This window comes from Tachyglossus aculeatus, chromosome 15, assembly GCF_015852505.1.
Source record: "Tachyglossus aculeatus isolate mTacAcu1 chromosome 15, mTacAcu1.pri, whole genome shotgun sequence".
Taxonomy (NCBI): Eukaryota; Metazoa; Chordata; class Mammalia; order Monotremata; family Tachyglossidae; genus Tachyglossus; species Tachyglossus aculeatus.
The window spans coordinates 7,112,722-7,140,001 of NC_052080.1; the positions used below are offsets into that span (position 1 = coordinate 7,112,722).

The following is a 27,280-nucleotide window of genomic DNA, read 5'->3' on the forward strand; positions in this document are numbered from 1 at the left end:
AACATTTCAAGACATAAATTGTGCTAGTCAGAATGTGTAAACAAGAGAAACAAATTACAAATATCCCAAATGGGATGATAAGAAAGAATGCTCTTTACCAAATGTCATTAAGCATTTAGTTCACCATTGCTCAATATTGAATATTTCTTTGTAAGGGTATTTTAACTTTATATCAATGGCAAGAGAAGATTTTTTTTTTTTAGCAGAAGCCAGTCAGTTCCATGTCCTTATTGTTGTAATAAGGAGAAAACAAATTCTGCCCTCAGATGGATGTGTTTACTTGCATGCATATTTGCAGTGCGTTTGTAGTATGTAAATTTCTATATTGATATGATAGATACATATGTATCTATTATAGGCATCTATATTCTCCAAAACCCAGGGGGGTTAATATTACCTGCTTCTTTACTCATAGAAATATTGAGAGGTTATGCGACAGATGTTATGAAAATGCTTAGGAAAAAAGCTATTCCAACTTGGAATTTGAAATTTCTGCTTGAAATACACTCAACATAAAGAGTTAACCCTGAGTACAATCAAAACTATGTTTTCTGGTAGCACATCTAACCTAACTGGATCACTCAGAGAAATCTCTGGTTTATCAAGTTGTGGGCCGCATTGTATTCTGCCTCATTGTAGACTGATGTCTGGGAAGGTGCTAAAATTCCTAATCCCATTCTGAGGTCTCCCTGCTACTCACTGCCTGGTTTAAACACCCAGGTTACTACTTTGAGCCATTCTGAGTGAGAAGAGAAAGTGAAGTTGGCAAATTCTTGGCCAATGGAAAGCCAGTAGAACAAACAGCAAAGTTGTAGGGGGTTTGGGGAAGAGGGAGGATTTTCATTTTGGCTAAAATCATTTCATCTGTTTAAACTGGTGAACAAGCAATGCACTGTCAGTAGATAGGACATAGAAGTTGGTAATGATTCCTCCTGAAATGTTCACTCCATGAGATCCACCGTAACTTCTTTCTCATAGTTTCCCAGGATAACAATAATAATAATGGTATTTAACCACTTACTATGTGTCAAGTGCCAGGGTAGATATAAGGTAGTCAGGTCAGGCAGAGTCCCTGTCCCATGTGGGTCTCACAGTCTAAGTAGGAGAGAGAACAGGTATTGAATACTCATTTGACAGTTGAGGAAACTGAGGCCCAGATAAGTTAAAGGACTTGCCCAAGGTCTTATAGCAAACATGTGACACAGCTGGGATTGGAATCCAGGTCTTCTGACTCCCAGACTCATGCTTTTTCCACTAGGCCACGCTGCTTCCCTTATAATATGAAAATATGTATGAGGAATATGCAGCAATGTGACCTAATGGAAAGAGCATGGGCCTGAGAGTCAAAGGACCTGGGTTCTAATTCCGGTTCTTCCACCTGCCTGCTGAGACTTTGGGCAAATCAGTAAACTTCTCTGTCCCTCAGATTCCTCATTTGTAAAACAGTAGTCATTTTACTCGATTTTCTTGTATCTACCCCAGTCCTTAGAACTGTGCTTTATACATAGTGCCTAATAAATGCCATTGTTATTAATTATTTCAGAATAATATGATATATATTAGGATTCTTGTTTAAAATTGCATGGTGATTGTTTTTGAGGAAAATTAATGAATTAAATTTGCATCGATTCTATGCTCCATATTATTTAAGCTGAACTCAAGAGCTAGCCATTGCATGGGCCTTCTAAAGAAAATTTTTCATTCCTTGAGGGAGCAGAAGTAAAATGTCATTTTTTGGGCACCTACAGAGTGCAGTGCACTAAAACATATGAGAAAGTAAATTTTAAAAAAGCCTAAGAAACATTTTTTGCTCACCAGAAGCAACGTGGCTCAATGGAAAGAGCATGGGCTTGGGAGTCATAGGTCATGGGTTCAAATCCCGGTTCCACCAATTGTCAGCTATGTGACTCTGGGCAAGTCAGTTAACTTCTGTATGCCTCAGTTACCACAATCTGTAAAATGGGGATGAAGGTTATGAGCCCCACCTGGGACAACCTGATCACCTTGTACCCTCCCCAGTGCTTAGAACAATGCTTTGCACATAGTAAGCACTTAATAAATGCCATCGTGTATGTATATATATATATATAGTGGATGTACCAGGAGATTGAACTAATCCAAACAATTTGATACGTTTTATTTTATCCTCAACTATGCCAAAATTCCAGTAGGCTGTCTTACTGAAGTTTCACAATCAAGGTGATGGCTTTACAGGCATCCACTGGATTTCATTAATTGGTCACATGCCGGGTAACACAAAAAGAGAAGACATCTTATGTAACATCTTCATTAGTGGTCTGGAAGAGAAAGTAAGCAGCGTGCTCATTAAGTTCTCAGTTGATACTAATCTGGAAGAGGCTAGAAACACCAGAGCAGACAGAGAAATAAAGTCAAGGAAAGTTGAGAGTTTTAGTATGTCCTTGGGAGCAACACGAAAGGATTTGGCCTTGGCATTTGCAAACACTAGCCCATCTGAGGAAAGGCAACATGAGCCACAGTTATTAAAAGGGAAAGAAGAAAATGTTTAGGAAACAGCATTGCTTGACAGGCCTTGAATTTGCCAGCAAAAACTTCATTAGAGATGAGCTTCAAGAGGCTTTACTAGTTGAAAGTTTAGGGTGGGAACTTCAGCAAAGCATTTCATGGGCAATTTTAGGCTGATGCAATGGGAAGAGACTAACTGCTTGAATATTAGGAAATTTTATTTCCTCTAGAGGAGACTTCAACCTAGAGGGTCAGTGCAGGAACAATGACCCTCTAGATGGGTTTCAGGCAGAGAAAGTTGAATGGTACCCCAGAAAGGCATGAGAATAAAACATAACATACTGGAAAGAGCTCAGGCCTGGAAATCAGGAGATCTAATAATAATAATAATAACAATTATGATATTTGTTAAGCGCTTTCTATGTGCCAATCACTGTTCTAGATAAAAGGTAATCAGGTTGTCTCACATGGGGCTCACAGTCTTAATCCCCATTTTACAGATGAGGTCACTGAGGCACAGAGAAGTTAAGTGGCTTGCCCAAGGTCACACAGCAGACAAGTGGCAGAGCTGGGATTAGAGCCCATGTCCTCTGACTCCCAGGCCCGGGCTCTTTCCAATACACCACGCTGCTTCTCTAATACCTGTGGTATTTGTTAAATGTTTACTATGTGCCAAGCGCTGTTCTTAACACTGGGATAGATACAAGGTAGTCATGTCAAACACAGTCTGCGCCCCGCTTGGGGCTCACAGGCTAGGTTGGAGGGAGAACAGGAATTGAATCCCCATTTTTCAGAAGGGAAAACTGAGGCACAGAAAAGTTCAAGAACTTGAACAAGGTTAGATAGCAAGTAGGTGGCAGAGTTGGGATCAGAACCCTGGTCTTCTGACTCCCCAGGCCTGGGTTCTTAGGTCCCGCTGATCCTCCCATTAACTCCTTAGTTTGAACCAACAGTATTCTGTCACTGTTCATTTAATCTTATTTATTGAGCTCTTACTGTGTGCAGAGCACTGTGCTAAGCACTTGAGAAGTACAAGTCATTGTTTGTTGACATTTAGTCCTTTAGGGATAGAGATTCTGATTTGTCCACAGGTTTAGTTATCAATCTGCCACAGGAAATAAAAATGGACCTAGCTTATCTTTATGAAGAGGAAGCAATGCGAGACTAAGAAAGGACTGAATATCTGGCCTCTTTTGGACCCTGGTGGACAGTGAGAATTATCAAGAGGGTTCATGCCACGTTATGATTAAAGCTAATGTACTAAATGGGAAAATTGTTTTCCTAATGAGTTGCAATTAATAAGCCTCTGCACCAGTTCCGATTCACTTTCCAACACTTTGCTGATGCACAAACCTAATCACTAAGTAAGCATCAGCAGATGTTTGTGTAAATAAATCGTTGTAAGGTAATTGGAAGAAAGTTAAAAAGGGAGAAAAAAATCTCCCAAGTTTATGATTTTAGTGAACTTATAATTAACTCTCCTGATAAAACTTGGTGCCAAAAGAATCTGCATTCTTTGTTCTTATTGTCTTCAGAGGTTGAAAAATGCATTTTTCATGGTTTGCTTTATTTTCAATGTTTGGTTTTTCTTTGACAACTCACTGGGGCCAGGCATACTCATACCTTGGACCCAGGCACGAAGTTTTTAGGCAGTGATGCATTGTCCATAATATATTTCAGCCCTTTCCCAAAGCAGTAGGTATGGGGGTAGTTGAAATAAGAGGAAAAATTACCATGAACCTGCTATTGTTAGATTTAAATGAGACATAAATGATGATAGATAAATGAAAATATATATTATTACTATTTATATTATGGTATTAGTTAAGTGCTTATTATGTGCCAGGCACTATACTAAGCACTGGGGTGGATCCAAACAAATCGGGTTGGACACAGCCCCTGTCCCCTGTGGGGCTCACAGTCTCAATCCCCTTTTTACAGATGAGATAGCCGAGGCACAGAGAAGTGAAGTAACTCGCCCAAGGTCACAGAGCAGACAATTGGTGGAACCGGGATGAAAATTCATGACCTTCTGAAACCCAAGTGTGGGCTCTATTGACTAAGCCATGGTGCAGGGGCTCTGTCTGGGGAGAAAAATGATTCGGGATATGGCTGTGGTGTTTTTCCACTGTCCCTCTTCTGTTTCTGTTCTAAAAATATGGAAAACACTTATTCTTTGGATTCAAAACTTGAGATTTCACAGATGCTGTACTAGATTGTCTACTTGCATGATTTAAATATCTGTGAAGTACCCATAATTAGTCATCATTTAAATATTTAAGACACCACACAATGCACCCATCCGTATTCTCTCCAGAAATATGGAGTTTTATATTTCCCCTCTCCTTTCCACAGTACGCAGATTTAGGGTAACTAACTCCTTGCAGAGGTTCTAAAAATAATTCATTGTCACCAGTGCAAGTTCTCTCTCTCTCAGGTTGGGCCTGATGAATTCAACTTTCTCCCTTAATACTGGCATTTGATAAGTTCATTCATTTCATATCATTTGTTCAGCACTGGGTTAGACACATAATAATCTGGTCAGATGGGGAGAGCAAAGCACCACACCCCCTCAGGTGTTGGAGGGCTCTGCTTGTGAGGGGGGCAAATCTGACTGCCCAGGATTTGGTCAGAACCTGGCTTTCCCCCAGACGAGTCACACAGTGATTGTGTACGGTGAATGTAGGGAGAAGAGCCATCAGGGGAGAGGGGAAAGGTCTGAGGTGAATGAACACAGAGACCACGGGGTAGGAAAGTGACAAAGCAGGAGTTAGGCAGGGAGTGCTCCGTCTGGCAAAGGAGGCAGGCAGGCAGGCAGAGATGGGTAGGGGAGGAGAGAGGAGCAAGCAGACAGGGTTAGCATTACAAGGGCATAGAACTAGCTCAAACCACGACTGACTGATTGGCTGATGGATCGATTCCTCAACCCAACCGTTTGGGAGCCAGTGTTTCCTGGAGGGGATTGGCCACGATGCTGGAGCCTCCATGGAGGTGAAGGCAGAGGACAAAAGGACAAGGGACGTCTTTAGTCCAAGGAGCGGGGATTGCAGCAAGCAGCAGCTTTGCCTATGCCACCTCTGGGACCCTCGTTGCCCTCTGCCCAGCTATACCCCTGTAAGCTCAGAGGGGAAGGAGCCAGTCCTGAGGTGACTCCACCCCTCATCTTGCCTTCCCTGTGGCAGAAAGCAGAGGGGAGGTGAAAGAGGTAGCAAACAATGGACCTGAGGCTGTCTTTCTCCCCTTTCCCGTGGTCAGCTCCCAAGGAACTCAGCTGCAGGCTTAGGGACTGCAAAATGCCCATGGAAGGGAAGGGCCGGATTTGGGAGGTGAGAGTGGAGAAAGGAGAGCAAGCATTCCAGACTCAAAACAGAACAGCTAGACAAAATGTGAAGCACCAACTTTAATGGACAAAAAGCTAAATTACCAGTTGAAGGTGTTGTTGGTCACTTCCTCTGTCTCCGAAGCATTTATCTGCTGTAAAACAGTCAAGCTGGAAAAGGAAATCTCTGGATGGCGGCAGACCACTTATCTTGTCGGAGGGAGTCCTCTTCAAATGTCAACAGGCTGAATTTGCCTGGTTGCCTTGACCCCACAGCCGTGGGCAAGTAAGATAGCCCCACTCTGTAAGACCAGCAGGGACGATATCATCCCTAGCGGGATGGCTCCGCCAATCTCTCTCTTCACCGGGAAGTCAGTCAGAAGGAAGACAGTGGGATAAGTGAAATGGCTGTTGATGGAATCTAAGTAGAAATTCCAGAATACCGTGCCCAAAACAATGGTACAACCCAGGGTCAGAAAGCTCCCACTCACCTGGTAGCAACTGCTGATGAATTCTGGGTAAGGCTCCTTCTTTAACGTACAGGAGAGTCCCATCAGAGCAAACAAAAGGGCAACTCCTTCCAGAAGGCTGGCAAAGGACATCAAGTCCTGACTCAGTGTGATCTCCAGGGGGAAATCCCAGGTTGTGTTCATTTTCACACAGACCTTCGTGAGAGTGTTGAGGGGGTCCGCGGGATCTCTGGGCAGATAGCAGTAGTTCCACAGGCCTAACCACATCGTGACGATCACGGGGCTGTTATAGTGCCACACTCTCCAGTACAGCAGGATGATGGTCAAGTTGCAGACTATGAAACCTATGCCACCAAACACGAGGGCAACCGCTGGGATGCAAATTTCTCTGAGCTTGAAGGGCATAATTTGCTGATGGCAGAGAACCTCAGGAAAGCTGAGCTGGAAAACACATACACTTATTTTTCATGCCTATATCTACTCTACACATGGATAGATGTACACTTGGGTTAGAGTGCCACCCTCTTTCCCTCGGTCCCATGATTTTTTATTTGAGCTTTCCATTTTGGAAAGTTCCCCTTCAAGAATTTGAATTCATTTGGCCTGACTTGAACTCTGGGGCTTTAAGCAGGATGTACTGCACTCTTGGCATTACCCATGATGGGACGGCCTCTCAAAAACACGTGCACATTTCTGTCCAGAAACAAAGATTTCAGGGCCAGAAATCTGCACAGTGTAACTGATTATACTGCTGGTAGTTTGCACAGCCCAGATCACACTCTGGTCCTTGCCGCAGGGTGTGTTCTCTGCCTCCCTATTCTTGGCACTGAGATTAATACTGTATTATTTTTCATCTAGCTACCTGCTTACAAAAAGTAAATGTCCTATGAATCTAAAGAGTGAAAACTTTTGGTCAGGGAACTACTCTGTTGCATATGTGGTACTTTCCCAAGCACTTAGTACAGTGCACTGCGCCAGGCATACTCCCAGTAAATATACTTCTTATTAGTAAGTTCAGTTTCTACTATACCTACTACCACAACCAGCAAGAAATTCACTCGTGCCTTCTAAAAGGTGAAGGGAAACTGGAGTTGGGATCAATCAGTCACATTTATCGAACGCTCACTGTGTGCCGAGCACTGTACTAAGCACTTGGGAGAGTACACTGTAATGATATAACTGACACATGCCCTGCCCATAACGAGCTCAGGTGCTCAGTCTCCTGTGCTTCCCTGCCCAGTGATGTTTCCTTTAGGTGGTCTTCTAAAGATGAGACCTGTTAAACTTTTAAAGCCAGCAGTTTGTTAACCATCAGTAATTGACTGCCAAATCTTGTATTTGCCTAGAATAATCCAACATCTTTCTCATAAACACCATTTCACTGTTTTATACTCACTTACAGAAAGAGGTTCCGTTCTGGCATGCAGAGTTTGATTTGTAACCAACTCTGTGGATTCTGGAACCTTTGAACATGGTCAGTGAAACTCTGATTAAGTCCGTTTCAAATTTGAGAAGATTTAACCTTGCCCAGGAAAGGATATGCTTCTAAATTTCTGGGTTGCCCAACCTAAAAATGTAGTAGAAGATACTCTTGGTTGGCCTTCTCTCCAACGCTCTATTAAAGCCTAAAGAGGATTTTAAAGCTTCAAAATGACTTGTTATACCTCTTTCTAGAGGGTCTCTCCAGAAACATTCACCGCACTCCTTCCACCAGTAAGGTAGGCCAAAACTTGTTGGAAGGGCAAGGAGAACTGATTTGTAAGATTTCTTTTTCCCCTCAATGCAGTATTCTCATTGGCACTCTGTGTTTCCATGGCAACCCTTCTCAGAGGGCCATTATAGGGGCCTTACAGAGTCTTCTTAAGGGGATCCCTGCCTGACTGTCCCTTGTCAGCTGGGAACAGGGTGTGGGGTTCTGGCATTCTTGGTAAAGAAGAAATTGCTTCTCGGGAATTTTCCCTGCAGATTTTAATTTTGTTTATCCCCAAGATATTTTTTTCCTCATTCCACTCCACAGCTGTTCAAAATATTTTTCAAACTGGTCCCTTATTCAATCTTAATTTAAAACCAATGAAAAAACCCTAGAACCATTCAAAATAAAACAGTTACCGGATAACACAAGGTTCCCCAACTTCTCTCAATTTTCGAACATAAAAGTTGCCTCCCTCCCAATTCTGTCAACTTTGAGTCAGATGCTGTAGGTTTCCCTGCTCCTGTCTCTAGGTTGAAGTAGTATGGATATCCTGAGCCACTGAAGGCCTAACCCCATACTCCTTCCTCATCTTCTCCCCATCCCCACCCTGATTGGGGCAAGGTCAACACTTTTGGGGTTGTGAGGAAAGAGAACCCTTCTCTCCTATCTGTGACTCAATTAATCAATCCAAGGTATTTATTGAGTACTTACTGTGTGCAGACTGCTGTGCTAGTGATGACAACACAAATATAAGGCGTCTTTCATTTGCCAAATATTACTCTACTCTGGAAGTTTCCCTCAGGTTGTTCTACAGAAGAAATACAGGGCTGGGGAAAGTTTTGGAAATGTGCTAGATTAAATAAGGATATGTGGAAATGATTTCCTCCTCCTTGCCTCACAGTAATCTAATATGTCACCCGTCCAAACTCAAATAGTTTATTATTCACTCCAAGCAACAATTATGCTCTTGGGAAGTAATGGGGAATTTGGGCTGGTAAATGGCAAATCCCAAAATGATTCTTAACCCTGCCGGAATAGGTATTTGCTATATGTCCAGATGGCAGCATGAATTCCACAAAATCATTACCATTTATTAGAAGCATAGACTATGAAAAATCATAGCCCTGGAAATACTTATGCCTAAGAAATTATAGGGGCTGCAATTAAGCGATAGCTGGAGTGCCAACTCCTCAAGGACTTCTATGAATACAGTATTTTGAAGTGGAAAACAGAAAAGGCAGAGAAACCTGGAGGTGGAAGAAAAGAAGTCAGTTTTTTTATGATTTGTTAAGCACTTACTATGTGCTAGGCACTGTAGTAAGCTCTGGGGTAGACACAAGCTAATCAGGTTGGACACAGTTCCTCTTCCACATGGGGCTCAATGTCTTGGATGTTATCTCCTTCTACTTCTCCTTTCCTATTCCAAAGCATTTATTCTCTCGGTGCCAGCTTATAATCAGAAAGTTTTCTGTCCTGGTGAAAGTCATTGCCCTGGATCAGGATCTCTGCCTGGTACAGAGAAATTCCATTTATGGTTGGATGTTATTAAAAGGGATGTTTTTGTCCGCTGTTCATTCCACTGTCAAACATTCATTATCCACTCTCCTTTGTTTTGCTGCTCCATTCGCAGACTTCTTGTCTTTTGGTCACTCCGGTGACTGGGGTGGGAGAGCCACTGATGACAGTAAATAATTTCTGTCATCTCTCTGCTAAACCTGTATTGTACCCTGCATTACAATACTAAGGGGATAGTAATAATTGCAAAAGTCGTAGTATTTGTGAACTGCTTACTATGTGCCAAGCACTGTGCTGAGCAATGGGTTAAAGAAAATAGGTCAGCCCCAGACCCATGAAGACTCATCACCAACGGGTTCTTTGCTGAAATTTGCAGAACCTGTGCAGTAGCTGTGTGTGCCTTTCTGGGGAACCCCTGAACCCCTCCATTGGCCTGGAGCCATTGGGTTCCACTCACAGGTCCCCGGAAACATGGGCGCCACTTCTGAGTCACGGGACATGGTGGCAGTAGCTGTGACAGAATCTTCATCCCCCCCCCCCCCCCAAGGCACAGAGAAGTCAAGTGACTTGCACAAGGTCACACAGCAGACAAGTGGTGGAGTCAGGATTAGAACCTAGGTCCTTCTGATTCCCAGGCCTGTGCTCTGTCCACTCAGTCACTCTGAGTACAACCTAAAGGAGTGTGGCTGACCTTTGTACCCGAGAGAGGTACCACTGCGGGTGAAATGCAACCTCTGGGGGTAGTTTTTGGCTGGATAGGTCAAGGCCAAAGCATGGCTCCTGGTCCCAACCACTCTGGGCACCCAGAAAGCCTGTCCTTTTTTGTATTGTCTTATTTATTGCTCTGAATGCCTGGTCCTGGCTTTGCTTTGGCCTCCTTATCTCTACATTCTTCCAAAACTTCTGCTTTTTTATTGGATTGCAGTGCTTTTAGACTGTGAGCCCACTGTTGGGTAGGGACTGTCTCCATATGTTACCAACTTGTACTTCCCAAGCGCTTAGTACAGTGCTCTGCACACAGTAAGCACTCAATAAATGCGATTGATTGATCGATTGATTGCCCCACGCATCTGTCTGTAGCAACTGCCTTCTACTTTTCGCTTGAGACTTGGTTTTACTATATCACAGTGGAACAGCTAGAAGGAATAAGTATTTCCTCTGGGGTTAGCCCCCATTGATATGAGGCAAACATAATTATTTATAAACTGCTACTGCCCCTGGATGTTTAATTGCATTCTGTGTCCCTTTGACTTATGGTGAGACAGGTTAAGAATACCCATCAAGATGTAAATTTAATTTATGATTTGTTTTAGCCTTAATTAGACATTCTGAAGTCTTCTCACAACTGCCAAACTCCGGGATCAAACAATTTTGCACTCGTGCATGAAGTGAATCTTATTCAGTGACTGATTGAGAATGATCTGCGCAACTTGATTCTCTACTTTCATAAATTTGTCACAGCTTCCCATATTCTATGTCCATCCTGCCCCCACTCCCACCCCAAAGCATTCCCTTCCTTCACAAAAGTCATTCTCTCATGAAGCCACCTTCATGGTTTTGCTGGGATTTGTCTCTAAACTCTACTGAAAATATTGACATGTATTAAGCTCTAATCTCATTTGGCCTGGATCACTTACTCTTAAAATTGGCATGTTATGATGTCCTGTTAACTTTGGCTTTCTGGAGAAGGGAGGTCTAGAAGTAGCAGGAAGAGTTTGGTGATGGAACTGATGAAAAAGACTTAAGAATTTTGCCCATTTATTTGCTAAAGCTTTATTTAGGCTCTGAAGCCGGGAACAGCTTCTGTGAATGGATAGTAAACTCCAGAGAAAAATTTCATAATTATTCTGTGTCTGTGGAGTTGGGTGGGGGCAGGGGATCGGGGAAGGATGTTGTGTGTTGACTTTGTCCACTAGTCATGCAAAAACTCCTTATATGGATATGGGTATGTGCTCTCTGGTTATTTAGATTTTTTTTGGTTGACTTCTTTGGAATTTTCCTTCTATTGCAGTGTCTGCCAAAATCACAGATTATTCAAATGGGTTGGCCAATCTCATATTTTTTCACCTGTGATTTTTCACCAATGAAAATAAAGTGTATTATCCTCACCTTGAGGGCTTTCAAAAAAGCCACCTTCTCCAAGAAGGAGTCCATGATTACCCCCCCCCCCCACCTTCCTTACCATCCCACGTAGAACCATGTATCCTTCTGTTTGTTGAGGGACATACTCAAGGGAAAGGTACAGATGAAGAAGGATAAATTAGTAGAGTTTGTTGGTGTATCCCAAGCCAATAGGGTGCATGCCAAGGAAGGCAACTATGACATATTTCTTCCAAGCATCCTGTTGCCTTGTTAGAAGCAGAATACTGCAATTAACCCAGTAATGACATTTTTATAATGATAATATTGATGGCATCTATTAAGCGCTTACTATGTGCAAAGCACTGTTGTCCTCCAAATGCTTACAGTCTAATTGAGAGAATGAAGACATGAAACTGTACTTTGCATAGGTGTGGACAGCTGTGACAGAAATGAGACCTTGTGAGAAGAGCATTTTTATAGATGACGGAGTTCGCTAGCAGACCTCATTTTTGAAGAGATGGTTATAAATCCCTATAAACCCTCATGAATACAATCATTCAGTCAATCAGTGGTATTTATTGAGTGCATGCTTTGTGCAGAGTACTCGGAAAAATACAATCCAGTTTTGTGCCAACATGATTTTAAAGCAAAACCCCAGAAATGCCTTTGTTTGAGATGAATGAGAAACATAGGAACTAGTATTTTCAGAATAGTACTTTCAAGAATTCCCTTAATAGCTAATGTCATTATAAGGGATGTTTTTGCTAGTTTCATCCAACATCAGATTACAGCGATAAAGAGATGAAAATAGTTACCATAGTTACCTTTCTCCCTCTGCAAAGGCCCCTGCAAAGTTCTAATAAACCACAAGTAACACCCACCCACACATCTCAGTGTCTGAATATGGACAATTTAGTTATCATAGTGATGAACAATGTTCTAATATGGAAACCAAAATTTCTATAAATGCACTGCCATTCTAAGGCATCTCCATGCAAATGGCATGTTTCAGATAAGTGCCAAGGCAACTGATATCTCCACATGCTCTTGGTACTCTTTAGGATCAGGAAATTTCATGCCAAGGACCTTGGGGAAAAGCGACAGAGAAGCACAGTGTTGTGGAAATTGAAAAATGAAAATTTAGGCCCTCAGCAGTCGAATCCCCACTAGCCTCTGAGCATGAAAATCTTCAGTTGGGCAAAATACGCCTCTAGGTGCCAGTATCCTACGAGACATAACTGACTAAAGGAATATCTCTCTGTGGCACTTATTAGGCCACTCTCCCACAAAGTAAATTGCAGTCATTTGACAGCAGTTTGAGCCAACATTCGTCTATTTGAAGTAATCAGATTATGATATAGGATATTTGGGAAGTACCAAAGCCTTAATTATAGTTCAAAAATGCCAGTGATCCTTGGGGACAGTTAACTGAAAAGAAGGCTGTGATGGACTTGCTGAATTTTGAACCACTGATATCGATCTGAAAGCCACTTGGTTAATCTGCCTTACTTGAAGATTGGCTATGGATTGCAATTTTCCTTTCCAGTTCATCAGCAACAGGGTTGGGAGTGATTTCAAAGGTGACTGAATTTTTATTGACCCTGGCAGAAGGACCTTAGGAAAAGAGGCCTTTCTTTTTCACCAGTGCAAGCGTAATGAAGGATAAACAGCACGGACACTGAGGCTGGGCCTCAGGCCCACGTGCGTGTGCACGCATGCTCGCACACATGCACACACACAAACACACACACACACACACACACACACACACACACACACACACATATATATGTATATATATATATATATATATATACCCCAGCCTGGAAGGAGTCTGGCAGGATGGTCTTGGCACCTCTGGGGTCCCCCCAGAGAAAACCCTTTGCGACTGAAGCTTCAGCTCCTCAGGGGAAGACCCTGCCTCCTTTTCTTGTTTCCAGCTGCTCAGGGAAGGATTGTTTTTGGCCCAAGGTAAAATGTGGCCAGGCACTTTTTATTCAAATCCAATAATAATAATAATAATAATAATAATAATGGCATTTGTTAAGCGCTTACTGTGTGCAAAGCACTATTCTAAGTGCTGGGGACGATACAAGGGGATCAGGTTGTCCCACCTGGGGCTCACAGTCTTCATCCCCATTTTACAGATGAGGTAACTGAGGCACAGAGAAGTTAAGTGACTTGCCCAAAGTCACAGACCTGACAATTGGCGGAGCTGGGATTTGAACCCATGACCTCTGACTCCCAAATCCGTGCTCGTTCCACTGACCCACGCTGCTTCTCTAATGAGAATCCAATGAGATGTTGGATGTTGTGGTCCTAAAGATTTTGCATTTCCCTCTGCCAGGCTGACTGCACAGGCTCTTTGAAAAATCAATCAATCAGTGGCATTTATTGAGGGTTTAGTGTGTGCCGACCAATGTACTAAGAGAGAGTACAGTACAATAGAGTTGGCAGACCCGGACTCTGCCCTTGAGAAGCTTATGGTCTAGTGGAAGACCTGGGGTAGAAAAACCAAGCAGCATCAGCACTATAGAGTGTAGGTTTGGAGCCGGGGGCTAGTTAGCTGCCACTGAGCTATGCTTTTGGTAGGTGGCAAGAAGGGTCTCAGTTAATGACTGGGGGAAGGGGTTGGCAGTACACAATGGACTATGCTCAGCCAGTGGCGAGAGAGGGAGAGAGTGGGACAGAGGGTAGGGCCAATGGTCTATATAATGATAATAATAATAATAATAATGGCATTTGTTAAGCACTTACTATGTGCAAAGCACTGTTCTAAGCGCCGGGGGAGGGGGGTGGGGGGATACGAGATGATCAGGTTGTCCCAGGTGGGGCTCACAGTCTTAATCCCCATTTTAACTGAGGTAACTGAGGCTCAGAGAAGTTAAGTGACTTGCCCAAGGTCACACAGCAGACATGTGGCAGAGCCAGGATTAAAACCCATGACCTCTGACTCCCAACCCCGGGCTCTTTCCACTGAGCCACATTGCTTATCTGTGCCTCTTCCACCACCTCCCCGGTGGCTGCTTGATTCCCTTTTCCCTCCCTCTCAGCCTTCTCTACCTTAGTCTTCATGTCCTCAGAAACCAACATTGAGGAGGAATCTGCCTTATACTGTCTTTCCTGCCTCCCCAACCCTAGCGGCCTTTCTGTATGTACACAATTCAAGGGTAAACTCCATGGATTTATGGATCGATTGCTCCTGGTGTGTTCTCCCAAACATTCTGCATACAGTAAATACTATTGATATAGATCCAGTGTTTGACTCTCTTTTTCATAAAAAGAAAAGCATTGAGTTTAAATAAGGGGCCAAAGAGATCACCTTTTATTTGTCCCAGAACCACTTAGAGAAATCCCCTGCCCCCTGAAGGCACTTAATAAGCACTTGGTTTTGATCTTCAAAATAGTCAAGCACACAAATTACTTCCCTGTAGAGTATCCTGCCTTAGAAGAGATGATTAATAATAATAATAATAATAATAATAATAATGGCATTTGTTAAGCACTTACTATGTGCCAAGCACTCTTCTAAACTCTGGGGAGGATACAAGGTAATCAGGTTGTCCCACTTGGTGTCACAGTATTCACCTCCATTTTACAGATGAGGTAACTGAGGCACAGAGAAGTTAAGCAACTTGCCCAAAGTCACACAGCTGACAATTGGTGGAGCTGGGATTTGAACCCATGACCTCCAACTCCCAAGCCCGGGCTCTTTCCATTGAGCCACGCTGCTTGCTATCCACAGCCAACATTAGCATATATTGTATAGAGCAATTAGCTGACAATAGCCAGGAATAAATGTGAAGTGGTACAAGAACTTATCTATTGTAATTGGGTCGGCCTTTCCAATGAGCAAGTGCTTGACCTGTGTTGTCTCTGCTTGTGGCAAGTGTGGAATTTGCCACCGTGCTGCCGCCTGCCTGCCTGCCAATTAATGATGGTGTCAGTTTTACAGCACAGATGTCACCTGCCCGAAAACTCCTCCGGGTAGTGTGAGAGGGAAGGCAAAAATAGACAGTCGGGTGTCCTTGTCCCTGTACCACTTCACTAGTGGACAAGAAAATTAGAGAACACAATATCTCTCCCTGCCACCTATCCCAGTAAGCACCACTTTGATTTCCCCCAAGTTGGTTAGAGGAGGATTGAGATGATAACGATAGTGAGCTCTGATATTCTCATCTAACAGGGTAATATTTCACAGAGTTAGATGCAGATTATTTCTACAACTGTGTGACGATCCACTGCTTTTCACAGACTCTTTCTAATTTTAGCAGCCAATCTCCACATCTACCATGCCCAGCCAGGAGAGTTGTTCTGTTTTGCTGTGTCTCCCCCTTCTAGACTGTAAGCCCATTGTTGGGTAGGGACCGTCTCTATATGTTACCGACTTGTACTTCCCAAGCGCTTAGTACAGTGCTCTGCACACAGTAAGTGCTCAATGAATACGATTGAATGAATGAATGAATGAAAGTTGCAAATGTTGAGTCCCTATCACACAGCTAAAACCTTGAGTCCACCACTTGAAAAAGCCTCCACTTAATCAATTAATCAAAAATATTTATTGAGTTTGTACTGGGTGCAAATCACTGGATCAAGCTCTTGGGAAAGTACAGTAAAATTAGTAGACCAGATCCCTGCCCTCAGGGAGCATAAAGCCTAGCAGGGGAGAAAGACACTAAAATAAATTACAGAAAGGAAGAAGGGATAGAGTTAAAAGATATGTACAACCCCAAACCTGTATGAAATCTGCCTTGAAAAAGAAATGGTCCCAAACTAGCATCCCATCCTATACTGAGTTGGGCAAGGGGCACAAATTCCATACTGCAATCGAACACACTGTCTTCTCCCATTTTTCATCAACTTCAATTTCCAGAATTGGCCCTCCTAGAACCTCCAGAGTGCTTCTTACTCTCCTTGATTGAGAGCACATTAGTGGAGAGGCACCGTTTTCCTTTCAAAACTAAATAAATGAATAAAGAAACCTCTTTTGTCTGCCAGGGAGCCTGTCTTGAGAATGATAGTGTTCTTAGTATATTGACTTACATTAAAATGAATCTGGAAGAATTAGAGCCATTGTTGGCATTAGTCCACCCAAGTAAAGCTTTTTACCTCCTAAAAGCACGAAAGTACTTCATGATAGATTATCTTGCTGATCATCACAGCATCCCTAAAACTCATCTGATCTAGGATTCGTCTTCATCATCAAGGCAGCTTCATCATGAAGGGCTTGCTAAAATGAGGTCTTTACAGGGTAAAGAGGAGAAAGAGAATTCTGAGCCAAGGGTATATGGAGAATGTTGTACTGTACTCTCCCAAGTGCTTAGTACAGTGCTCTGCATACACAAAACACTCAATAATAAAAAATTATGATAATTATGGTATTTGTTAAGCACTTACAATATGCCAAGCACTGTTCTAAGCTTGGGAGTAGATACAGGGTGGGGAGCCCAAGGTCACACAGCAGACATATGGTGCAGCCGGGATTAGAACCCTTGACCTCCCAACTCCCAGGCCAGTTCTCTATCCCTTACACCATGCTGCTTCTCTATGCATTTGTATATGGTATGCAGAGACAACATTTTTATTTGAATGAAGGAAAAAAATGGAACTCTTTCTGTGGAAAGACCAATGTCTTTAGATTGACATATTTTAATTAAAAGGAACTAGATATAGATCTGTGTTAATCCAAATTTTGGGAAGCAGGGTAATTCTTGAGATTCTGGAAGAACTAACTTGTCTGGGAATGCGTGAATCATATACTCAAATTCATTGTTTGCAGTCAGTTTTGAAATCCTGCTTTTATCACATATGCCTGAGAGAAAAGTTTATAAATACAATATCAATTTGTTCTTTAAAGAAAGCCATTATCAAAATGCATTTCTCCCACCTAAATGAAAATTATCATTCACCTTATTCCTTCCAACTCACTTAATCTGTAGAGTATGGGGAATTGGGAAGACAAGTAAGGAGGCTGATAAAGCAGTGAGAATTTGTACCAGTTTGGTAGCTATTTGGGTGGAGAGGGAGGGGCGGCTCAGAAGAGGGCATGCTGGAAAACCACAGGATTCTTGAAAGGGGCACAAAAGAACAGCAAGGAGTCAAGGATGACACAGACATGGTCAGCTTCTAAGACCCGGAAGACAGTGGTGTCATCGACTCAGAAAGTTAGAAAGAAGAGTAGCTGAACCTGGGAAGATGTAGCTGTACCCCAACCTACACCCAAGACCCACGATCCAGGAACTTTCAAATGGAAGCCTCCCTCCTGGTTCAAAACCAAACTAAGCTCCGGAACTAAACTGGGCTCTGAGGCCAGTCCAAGTGGGAGAGCTAAGTCACTGCAAAATTGACCAGGGCCCACTATTGCTTTTGAGATGATAATAAATGCAGTATTTTTCTAAGTGCTTACTATGTGCCATGGGGCAGATAATAACAATAATAATAATAATAATAATAATAATAATAATAATAGCATTTATTAAGCGCTTACTATGTGCAAAGCACTGTTCTAAGCACTGGGGAGGTTACAAGGTGATCAGGTTGCCCCACAGGGGGCTCACAGTCTCAATCCCCATTTTACAGATGAGGGAACTGAGGCAAAGAGAAGTTAAGTGATTTGCCCAAAGTCACACAGCTGACAAGTGGCGGAGCGGGATTCGAACCCATGACCCCCAACTCCAAAACCTGCACTCTTTCCAGTGAGCTATGCTGCTTCTCATAGATGCAGCTATGAAGACGGGGCACAGCCCTTGTTAGCACAGGGCTCGTAATCTAAGGGGAAGGGAGAATAGGCTTTTAATCCACATTTAACAGATAGGGAAGGTGAGGCACAGAAAAGTTAAGGGATTACCCAAGATCCTACAGGAGGCAAATGGAGGAGCTGGAATTAGACTCAGGTCCTCTGACTCCCAGACTCACGCTGTGTCCACTAGACCATATGTTAAAATCTTTCACTGGCTTGACTAGTGATTAAAGCCCATTGCAATTTAGCAATAGATAATGACAGATTTCATTAAAATTGCAAACTACAGATCTCTAGTACTTTAATGCAACTGCCTTTTTGCTGAATAGGATATAAAATTAAATTCTTTAAAAACACAAATGCAATTTCAAAGTCTTTATACCGTGCATGGCTCAGTGGAAAGGGCACGGGCTTTGGAGTCAGAGGTCAGGGGTTCAAATCCTGGCTCCACCAATTGTCAGCTGTGTGACTTTGGGCAAGTCACTTAACTTCTCTGTTGCCTCAGTCACCTCATCTGTAAAATGGGGATTAAGACTGTGAGCCACCTGTGGGACAACCTGATCACCTTGTAACCTCTCCAGCGCTTAGAACATTGCTTTGCACATAGTAAGCGCTTAATAAATGCCATTACTATTATTATTATTATTTGATTGTGATCATGTAGTGTGTTGTTGTTTATTGCTGTCTTATAAAGATATAATGTATTAATCAATCTAATGGGTCTTGGAAGCATGTAAATGCAATTTAAACTTTTCCTATAAGAAACTGTGCTTTGTTTGGGATCTTCTACTTAAGGCAGTATCTTCTCGGAGCTAATTAAGGTTGCTGACTAGGATAGAGCATTACATGGGCCCTAATGCCTTTTTGAAACAAAGATTTCTGGAGACTGGAAATAACTTTATTGGTCCCGAATCTGCACTTGACGTGTCTAAACTTGGCTCTAAGCCGATATTTGGTGTCTCCTATGAGGGAGAGTCATTTATGGAGAAGCAGCGTGGCTCAGTGAGAAGAGCCCGGGCTTGGGAGCCAGAGGACATGGGTTCTGATCCCAGCTCCGCCACTTGACAGCTGTGTGACTTTGGGAAAGTCACTTAACTTCTCTGGGCCTCAGTTACCTCATCTGTAAAATGGGGATTAAAAGCGTGAGCCCCAGGTGGGACAACCTGACTACCTTGTACCGTCGTAGCGCTTAGCACATAGTAAATGCTTAACAAATACCATCATTATTATTTATGGGGTTTTCAAGGGACCAAAAATACCAGTGCTGCCTCAAAGCCTGCCATAGCAACCAGGCTCACCATTCTAATGAATTATGTATCATTTATCGGGTCAGAAATTGCACTCTGAACACAGTGGGCATTAGGACCAAGGTCAGAAACACATAGCCAGATACCCAGCAACTGGAAATCTGTATGGCTGCCATTCCGTTTTCCAGGTGTCGAGGATCTGATTATTGATAATTTAATAACAATAGTGGTCCTTGTTAAGCTCTTAGCAAGTGCTGGGATAAATACAAGATTATCAGGGTGGATACAGTCCCTGTCCCACAGTCTAACTAGGAGGGAGCAGGATTTAACCCCTGTTTTACAGATGAAGAAACTGAAGCACAGAGAAGTTAAATGCCTTTCCCAAGCTAACACAGCAGAGGAGTGGCAGAGCTGGGATTAGAACCCAGCTCCTCTGACTCCCAAGCCCCCAGGCCCATGTTCTTTCCAATAGGCCAGGCTGCTTCTCTGTTAGTGGTTTTCATTGTTGAAAGATGAAGAAAGCCTGGCCCAGGAAAACCTCTGGGTCAATTTCTGCAGCCTCTGGCTGTGAAAGCGCCTTTTGACATTTCTGCTTTGATTAAGTGTTGTTCCTTCCTCATGAAGCAACATGAGAAGTTAAGGGTCACAGTTATGCCATTGTTGGAGCTGTTGCTGCCTGGGAAGGTGAGGAGGAAATGCTCTTCGAGCCCTATAATATACGACCGGGAGATGTCTTTATAACTGGTTAGGCATAAATAGAATTTATTTCACTCATCCTTACTGATGTTTCAAGAAATCCCGGGATTGCATCAGTGGCGATCTTAAATTGCGCATCGCATTTTCATGATTTAGCATCCTGTGCTTTTCTACCTTGGACTTTTGTATTTGTGCTTGTGCTTGTGTTTGTGTGTGCATGTTGTGTCTCTTTGCCTCCAGCAGGGGGAGGCAATACACTCCTTTCAGGAGCAGTCAGTGTGGTAAATAAAAATTCGCCGTGTTTTGCGGCCACAAAGCGGTGTGGAACATGGCCTGGAAGAGAAAAATAGGGTTTAGTAGTAATAGTATTTTTTAAGTGCATTCCCTACAGACTGTAAGTTCCTTCAACAATCAGTGGTATTTATTGAGAGCTTACTGTGTGCAGAGCACTGTACCAAGGACTTGAACAGAGTTGGTAGACACATTCCATAGAGAAGCAGCGTGGCTCAGTGGAAAGAGCACGGGCTTTGGAGTCAGAGGTCATGGGTTCGAACCCCAGCTCCACCATTTGTCTGCTGTGTGACCTTGGGCAAGTCACTTAACTTCTCGGAGCCTCAGTTACCGCATCTGTAAAATGGGGATGAAGCCTGTGAGCCCCATGCGGGACAACCTGATCACCTTGTATCCCCCCCCAGCGCTTAGAACAGTGCTTTGCACATAGTAAGCGCTTAACAAATGCCATCATTATTATTATTATTCCCTGTCCACTAAAGGCTGATAGTCTAGAGGGGTAGACAGGCATTAAAATCAATTACGGATATGTGCCCAAGTGCTGTGGTGCTGAGCGTGGGGTGAATAGCCACTGCTTAAAGGATTTAGATCCAAGAGCATGGGTGACATAGAAGGGAGAGGGAATAGGGGAAATGAGGGCTGAGTTGGGGGAATGCCTCTTGGAGGAGATGTGATTTTTGAGGATGGCTTTGAAGTTGAGGGCTGTGGTGTTCTATTCCACCTAAAGGTAAATCTGAAAAACGTTTAAGTTAACCATCTGTGCATAGTGGTGATAATAAATTACATTTGGGGTGGGTGTTCCTCACTCTCCCTTGAGGTCTTCTTCAATTTTTAGGTTCCCACTCATATCATTCCAAGGAATGTCTCTGATTTCCCTGTGCTTTCGTTGCTTGATATTTTTTTTCCTCCCTCTGGGTGGCACACAAATTCCTCATCCCAGGGCTACCCTAGGCCCTCCTTACACCTGTTTTTTAATCTCCTCCAAGAGTCAACATCCCCCAGATGCCTCCTGCCTTGTGCTCGGTTCTTCTCCACTTGAATTGTGTTGTCAAATTTCATTTGCTTCTTTTTCCCAGGTGAGGGTTCACTGCTGATTTGAGTGACTTTTTCAGCATTAAATAGGGTCCCTGTCTCTGTCCCGAGCACAGGTTCATGACAGTCTCCACCCTGAGCTACTCCAAAAACCCAAGAATCAGTTTGGGAAGAGGCATCCTTTGCCCTGGGAAGATTCAAGAGTTCAGGAACAGGCAAAGCCTGCTTGCAGCCCTCTCCTGTTGTTAGCTTTGACTTGACTTCCTTGGCTTTTCATCTTGGGAATGTGCCTGCTCCAGTGCAGTCAAGCTCCGGTTGGAAACTCCTGAGATTTCCAGGGTGTGTCATCGGAGCACGCCAGTACTGTTAGTCCTATGCTGGGGAAATGTTTGTGTTAGTTGTAGTGTTTGTTGAGTGCTTGTTTGGTGCAATGCACTTTATTAGGTGCTCAGGAAGTACAGAATAAAGAAATGACGCATTCCCTGTTCACTAGGAGCTTGCATCCTAGTAGGGACACAAACATAGAAATATTTACAGTTAAAATGGTCAAAATGAATAACCGAGTACACATGTAGACATGAGTTCTGAGGGTGGATATAAGTCAGTCCATAACTGGTAGAGTTGGCTGGTGGAATCATATGGCTAAGTGCATTGGGGAAGATTTGGGATTTTAGGAGGGAGTTGAATGCAGAGCGAGCGAGGGGTCTGTCTTCGGACAGGACTGAATTACAAACCAAAGGAAAGAGCCAGGGTCAAATTGCACCTTCACCACTCATTTGCTCTGTGACCTTGGGCCTCTACCATCTACCCTCTCTGTACTTGTTTCCTCATCTGTGAAATGGAGACAAGATACCTTTCTTCCTTCTATCTTAAATGATGAGCCCTGAATGGGACAGGGACTGTATCCAATCTCAGTATTCAATATCTTCTGCCTGCTGTTAGTAGTGTTGGGGTACATTGCAAGCCCTTGATAAAGACCGTAGTTATTATTGAATGGAAGATTCTAAGTCCACAGGGGTGGCATTCTTTTCTTTGAGCAAAATCTGCACAAAAGTTTCCTTTTGCTTATCAGTGACTGGAAATGATAACAAAATTTCTTTGAAGAACATCAAACCAAGTATCCAGCTTAATTAATGGAGTATTTCCCCATAGCATGGAACATTTTCCCTGTCTTTCAAGAGGGTCTCCTAAAGAATTGCTAATTTTCTTAGCAAAGTTCTGAGCCTGCTGAAATGCTTTTGGAATTGAACCCTCAAACTTGTGATCGAAACATGGTTAAAAACAACATTTACTCAACTTATTGGCTACTCCCATTTCATATCAGACTCTAGGAATGCTTAAAGATCCATAGAGAGGATAAAAAATATATGTAAATGTCACTTTGGTTTACAATCTAGTTGGCTAAGAAAACCAAGAAGCTTGTTCTTAACCTATCAATCAATCAGTTGTATTTATTGACCACTTACTGTGTGCATAACAGTTTACTAAGCACTTGGTAATGTTCAATATAACAGATTTCATAGACACATTCCCTGCCCACAGTGAGCTTACAGTGTAGAGGGGAGACAGACATAAATGAATTATGGATATGTGTGTAAGTTCTGTGGGGCTGAAGGAGGGGTAAATGAACAGTGCAAATCCAAGTGTGTCAGTGACACAGAAGGAAGTGGGAGAAGAGGAATTCAGGGCTTAACTCAGGCCTCTTAGAGGAGGTATACTTTTAATATGGCTTTGAAGGTGGGGAGAGCGATCCTCTTTCAGATATGAAGTCAAGGGAGGGCATTCCAGGCCAGAGACAGGACATGGGCAAGGTGTCGGTGGTGAGATCCCACAACTCCGAAAGGTAAAACATCACTGAGTCATAGTAAGTGCAGCAGCTCTGGACACTTGAAATGGAGACAGTCCCAAGGTTTTCTTGTCCTTGTGTGAGCTAGACAGAAAGCTGAAGGCTGAAGGGTGTGGTGAGGGTGGAAGAAGTAGAGAGTTGCAGGTTCAAAACTGATTTCAAATTCCCAAACGAAACAAATAGCAACCTGCCTTAGCCTGTGGGTTTGGAAAGAACTGCCTTCATTTCCATAATTCCAGTTGGCCTTGTTTCTGCTGCATGCCTAAATAAGTATTCAGGAGCTGTAATCAGGAGCTTCCCATGTATGCTTATAACCTCAAACCGGCCAGTTTTACTTTTTACCGTTTCACTGGCTTGCATCCTTTCTTCCTTCTGTCTTTATTTTTATTCTTGAGGGAAATAGGAAAATATGCCTGGGCAACACCAAATACTACAAGTGATATGACCAATAAGCCCCTTCCAATTTACTGCAGTTTAGTTTCATCTTCTGTGAATAGTGGAGTGGGCAGATAAGCCAAGTCCTGCAGCTCTAAGCCCTGAAGCCTAAACATTGTCATGCAGGCTTCAGAACCCAACGGAGTGTACCCTCACAGAAAATCCCGCTTTTTCTTTTCCATGCAATTTTTATCCTTGGACCCTACTGAATAATCTGACAAAACATGCAGAGTCCTACAATAATTTTGCTTGCCTCCCCTAAACTGCCGGTTGCCTGCTGTGAGCTTGGGCAAATCACTTGACCTCTCTGTGCCTCAATTTCCTCATCTGTAAAATGGGGATTCAATGCCCGTTCTCCTTCCTACTTAGACGCTGAACCCCATTTCTGACCTGATTAAATTGTATTGACTCAAGCACTTGGAATGGCGATTGACACTTATTAAGTGCCATAATAACAATACCAAACACTTACTGTTAAATGCTCCACACTTCTCTGTTGATTAGCTTTATTTCTGTGACTAAGGAAGGGGATAGATTTGATGGTGTATTTGATTGACTTTCTCCCCCATAATTTATATTATTGCGTCTCAACATGAGAATGTAAGATCCTTGTGGATAGGGATCACATTTTCCAACTCCATTGTATTGTGCTCTCCTAAGTGTTTAGTACAGTGCTCTATACACTGTAAGCATGCCCTTTAAAAAATGTATTTAATAATAATAATGGCATTTGTGAAGCGCTTACTATGTGCTAAGCACTGGGGAGGTTACAAGGTGATCAGCTTGTTCCACATGGGGCCCACAGTCTTAATCCCCATTTTACAGATGAGGTAACTGAGGCACAGAGAAGTTAAGTGATTTGCCCAAAATCACACAGCTGACAAGTGGTGGAGTAGGGATTTGAACCCATGACCTCTGACTCCAAAGCCCATGCTCTTTCCACTTAGACACGCTGCTTGTGCTTACTCTGTGACAAGAACTGAACTTAAACCCTGGATTAACCAGGTACAAGATAATTAGGTTGGACACAGTCCCTGTCCCACATGGAGCTCACAGTCTTAACCCCCATTTTACAGAAGAGGTAAATGAGGTACAGAGAAGTGAAGTGATTTCACCCAAGCTCATACAGCAGACAAGTGACAGAGGCAGGTTTAAAACAACCCAGTTCCTCTGAATCTCAGGCCCATGCTCTTCCCATTCGGCTACTCTGCTTTTCTAACAAATATCACTAACTTTGTACTTGCCTGGCTTTTTTCCATAAAATGGCAGTCACCTGTATCTTCTTGGTTTAGTGATTCTTGTTTTCAAAGCATCCCTTTAAGAAGCTCTGATTTTTTCCATGTATCATTGACATTCTTAAGAGTAAACCTTGCCACCTGAGACAGGTGGTGACCTCAACGCCAACTCTCCCCTCGACCCCCTCCAATCTGGCTTCTGTCCCCTACATTCCACGGAAACTGCCCTCTCAAAGGTCGCCAATGACCTCCTGCTTGCCAAATCCAGCGGCTCATACTCTATCCTAATCCTCCTCGACCTCTCAGCTGCCTTCGACACTGTGGACCACCCCTTTCTCCTCAACACGCTATCCAAGCTTGGCTTCACAGACTCCGTCCTCTCCTGGTTCTCCTCATCTCTCCGGTCGTTCATTCTCAGTCTCTTTTGCAGGCTCCTCCTCCCCCTCCCATCCCCTTACTGTGGGGGTTCCTCTAGGTTCAGTTCTCGGTCCCCTTCTGTTCTCGATCTACACTCACTCCCTTGGTGACCTCATTCGCTCCCATGGCTTAAACTATCATCTCTACACTGATGACACCCAAATCTACATCTCTGCCCCTGCTCTCTCCCCCTCCCTCCAGGCTCGCATCTCCTCCTGCCTTCAGGACATCTCCATCTGGATGTCTGCCCCCCACCTAAAACTCAACATGTCCAAGACTGAACTCATTGTCTTCCCTCCCAAACCCTGCCCTCTCCGACTTTCCCATCACTGTTGACGGCACTACCATCCTTCCCGTCTCACAAGCCCACAACCTTGGTGTCATCCTTGACTCCACTCTCTCGTTCACCCCTCACATCCAAGCCGTCACCAAAACCTGCCGGTCTCACCTCTGCAACGTTTCCAAGATCCGCCCTTTCCTCTCCATCCAAACCGTTACCCTGCTCGTTCAAGCTCTCATCCTATCCCATCTGGATTACTTTATCAGCCTCCTCTCCGATCTCACATTCCCCTGTCTCTCCCCTCTTCAGTGCATACTTCACGCTGCTACCCGGATTGTCTTTGTCCAGAAATGCTCTGGGCATGTTACTCCCCTCCTCAAAAATCTCCAGTGGCTACCAGTCAACCTACGCATCAGGCAGAAACTCCTCACCCTGGGCTTCAAGGCTCTCCATCACCTCGCCCCCTCCTACCTCACCTCCCTTCTTTCCTTCTCCAGCCCAGCCCACACCCTCCACTCCTCTGCCGCTAATCTCCTCACCGTGCCTCATTCTTGCCTGTCCCGCCGTCGACCCCCGGCCTGCGTCATCCCCCTGGCCCGGAATGCCCTCCCTCTGTCCACCCGACAAGCTAGCTCTCTTCCTCCTTTCAAGGCCCTACTGAGAGCTCACCTCCTCCAGGAGGCCTTCCCAGACTGAGCTCCCTCCTTCATTTCCCCCTCCTCCCCCTCCCCATCCCTCCTGCCTTACCTTCTTCCCCTTCCCACAGCACCTGTATATATGTTTTTATGTAATTATTACTCTATTAATTTATTTTATTTGTACATATTTATTCTATTTATTTTATTTTGTTAATATGCTTTGTTTTGTTCTCTGTCTCCCCCTTCTAGACTGTGAGCCCACGGTTGGGTAGGGACTGTCTCTATATGTTGCCAACTTGTACTTCCCAAGCGCTTAGTACAGTGCTCTGCACACAGTAAGCGCTCAATAAATACGAATGAATGAATGAATGAATGAGTGAATGACAGGAAGCAAGGATCAGTAGACGGTCTTTGCCTGAGAGACAGGGGATCCAAGTTTGTGGCTGGCTCTCTTGTTGCCCCAGGAGCTACTTCTCTCTTTCATGTTGGATTTTGTAAGACCATACATAACCCTTTTGATCTATGAGAGGTTGATGTACTTTGTTACACGACTTTACACACTTAAAGACAGTTTTAAGGCACATCTTAATCTTCTCTTCTGGCTAAAACCTTGAGTTGTTTTCCCTCTTTGGATCTAATTTTCTAACCCTTCAGTTATTTTGGATTTTTCTCTGTCTTTTCTGGACTTTCCAGTTTTTTCATTCCTCTTGCAAAATGGAGAGTCAGATAGCAAGATACTGAGCAGTGTCCAATATTGCTGAGAGAGGGGGCAAAAGAAGTTTGGCCTCCCCACAGTGCCTTCGCAGGCTGCAGTGCTACAATCTCAGTCGAGTAGGCCCTTATTATTACTGGTAATTACCA

General features: G+C 43.5%; 2 protein-coding genes across 5 annotated transcripts in view; both read right to left on the reverse strand.

Moving 5' to 3' along the window:
- Positions 1-5,898: 5,898 nt before the first annotated feature.
- Positions 5,899-7,998, reverse strand: LOC119937825 (claudin-14-like). 4 transcript variants are annotated; one of them, XM_038757483.1, is made up of 4 exons: positions 7,938-7,986; positions 7,674-7,840; positions 6,295-6,714; positions 5,899-6,162 (listed from the first exon to the last, which is right to left on the reverse strand). In XM_038757483.1, the coding sequence occupies exons 3-4, from the start codon at positions 6,676-6,678 to the stop codon at positions 6,034-6,036; spliced, it is 513 nt and encodes a 170-aa protein (XP_038613411.1). In that variant the 5' UTR covers positions 6,679-6,714; positions 7,674-7,840; positions 7,938-7,986; the 3' UTR covers positions 5,899-6,033. The 4 variants fall into 4 exon arrangements, with proteins under 4 accessions (XP_038613411.1, XP_038613408.1, XP_038613409.1 ...); XM_038757480.1 differs by having other exon boundaries at positions 5,899-6,714; XM_038757481.1 differs by having other exon boundaries at positions 5,899-6,714; positions 7,670-7,840.
- A 15,313-nt stretch (positions 7,999-23,311) lies between these two features.
- The window catches only part of MOSPD2 (motile sperm domain containing 2), a 47,331-nt gene continuing 43,362 nt past the window's right edge, over positions 23,312-27,280 (reverse strand). Inside the window, exon 18 of the mRNA XM_038757114.1 lies at positions 23,312-23,517. The gene's annotated coding sequence lies outside the window, so the exon portion shown is untranslated. The remainder of the gene's footprint in view (positions 23,518-27,280) is intronic.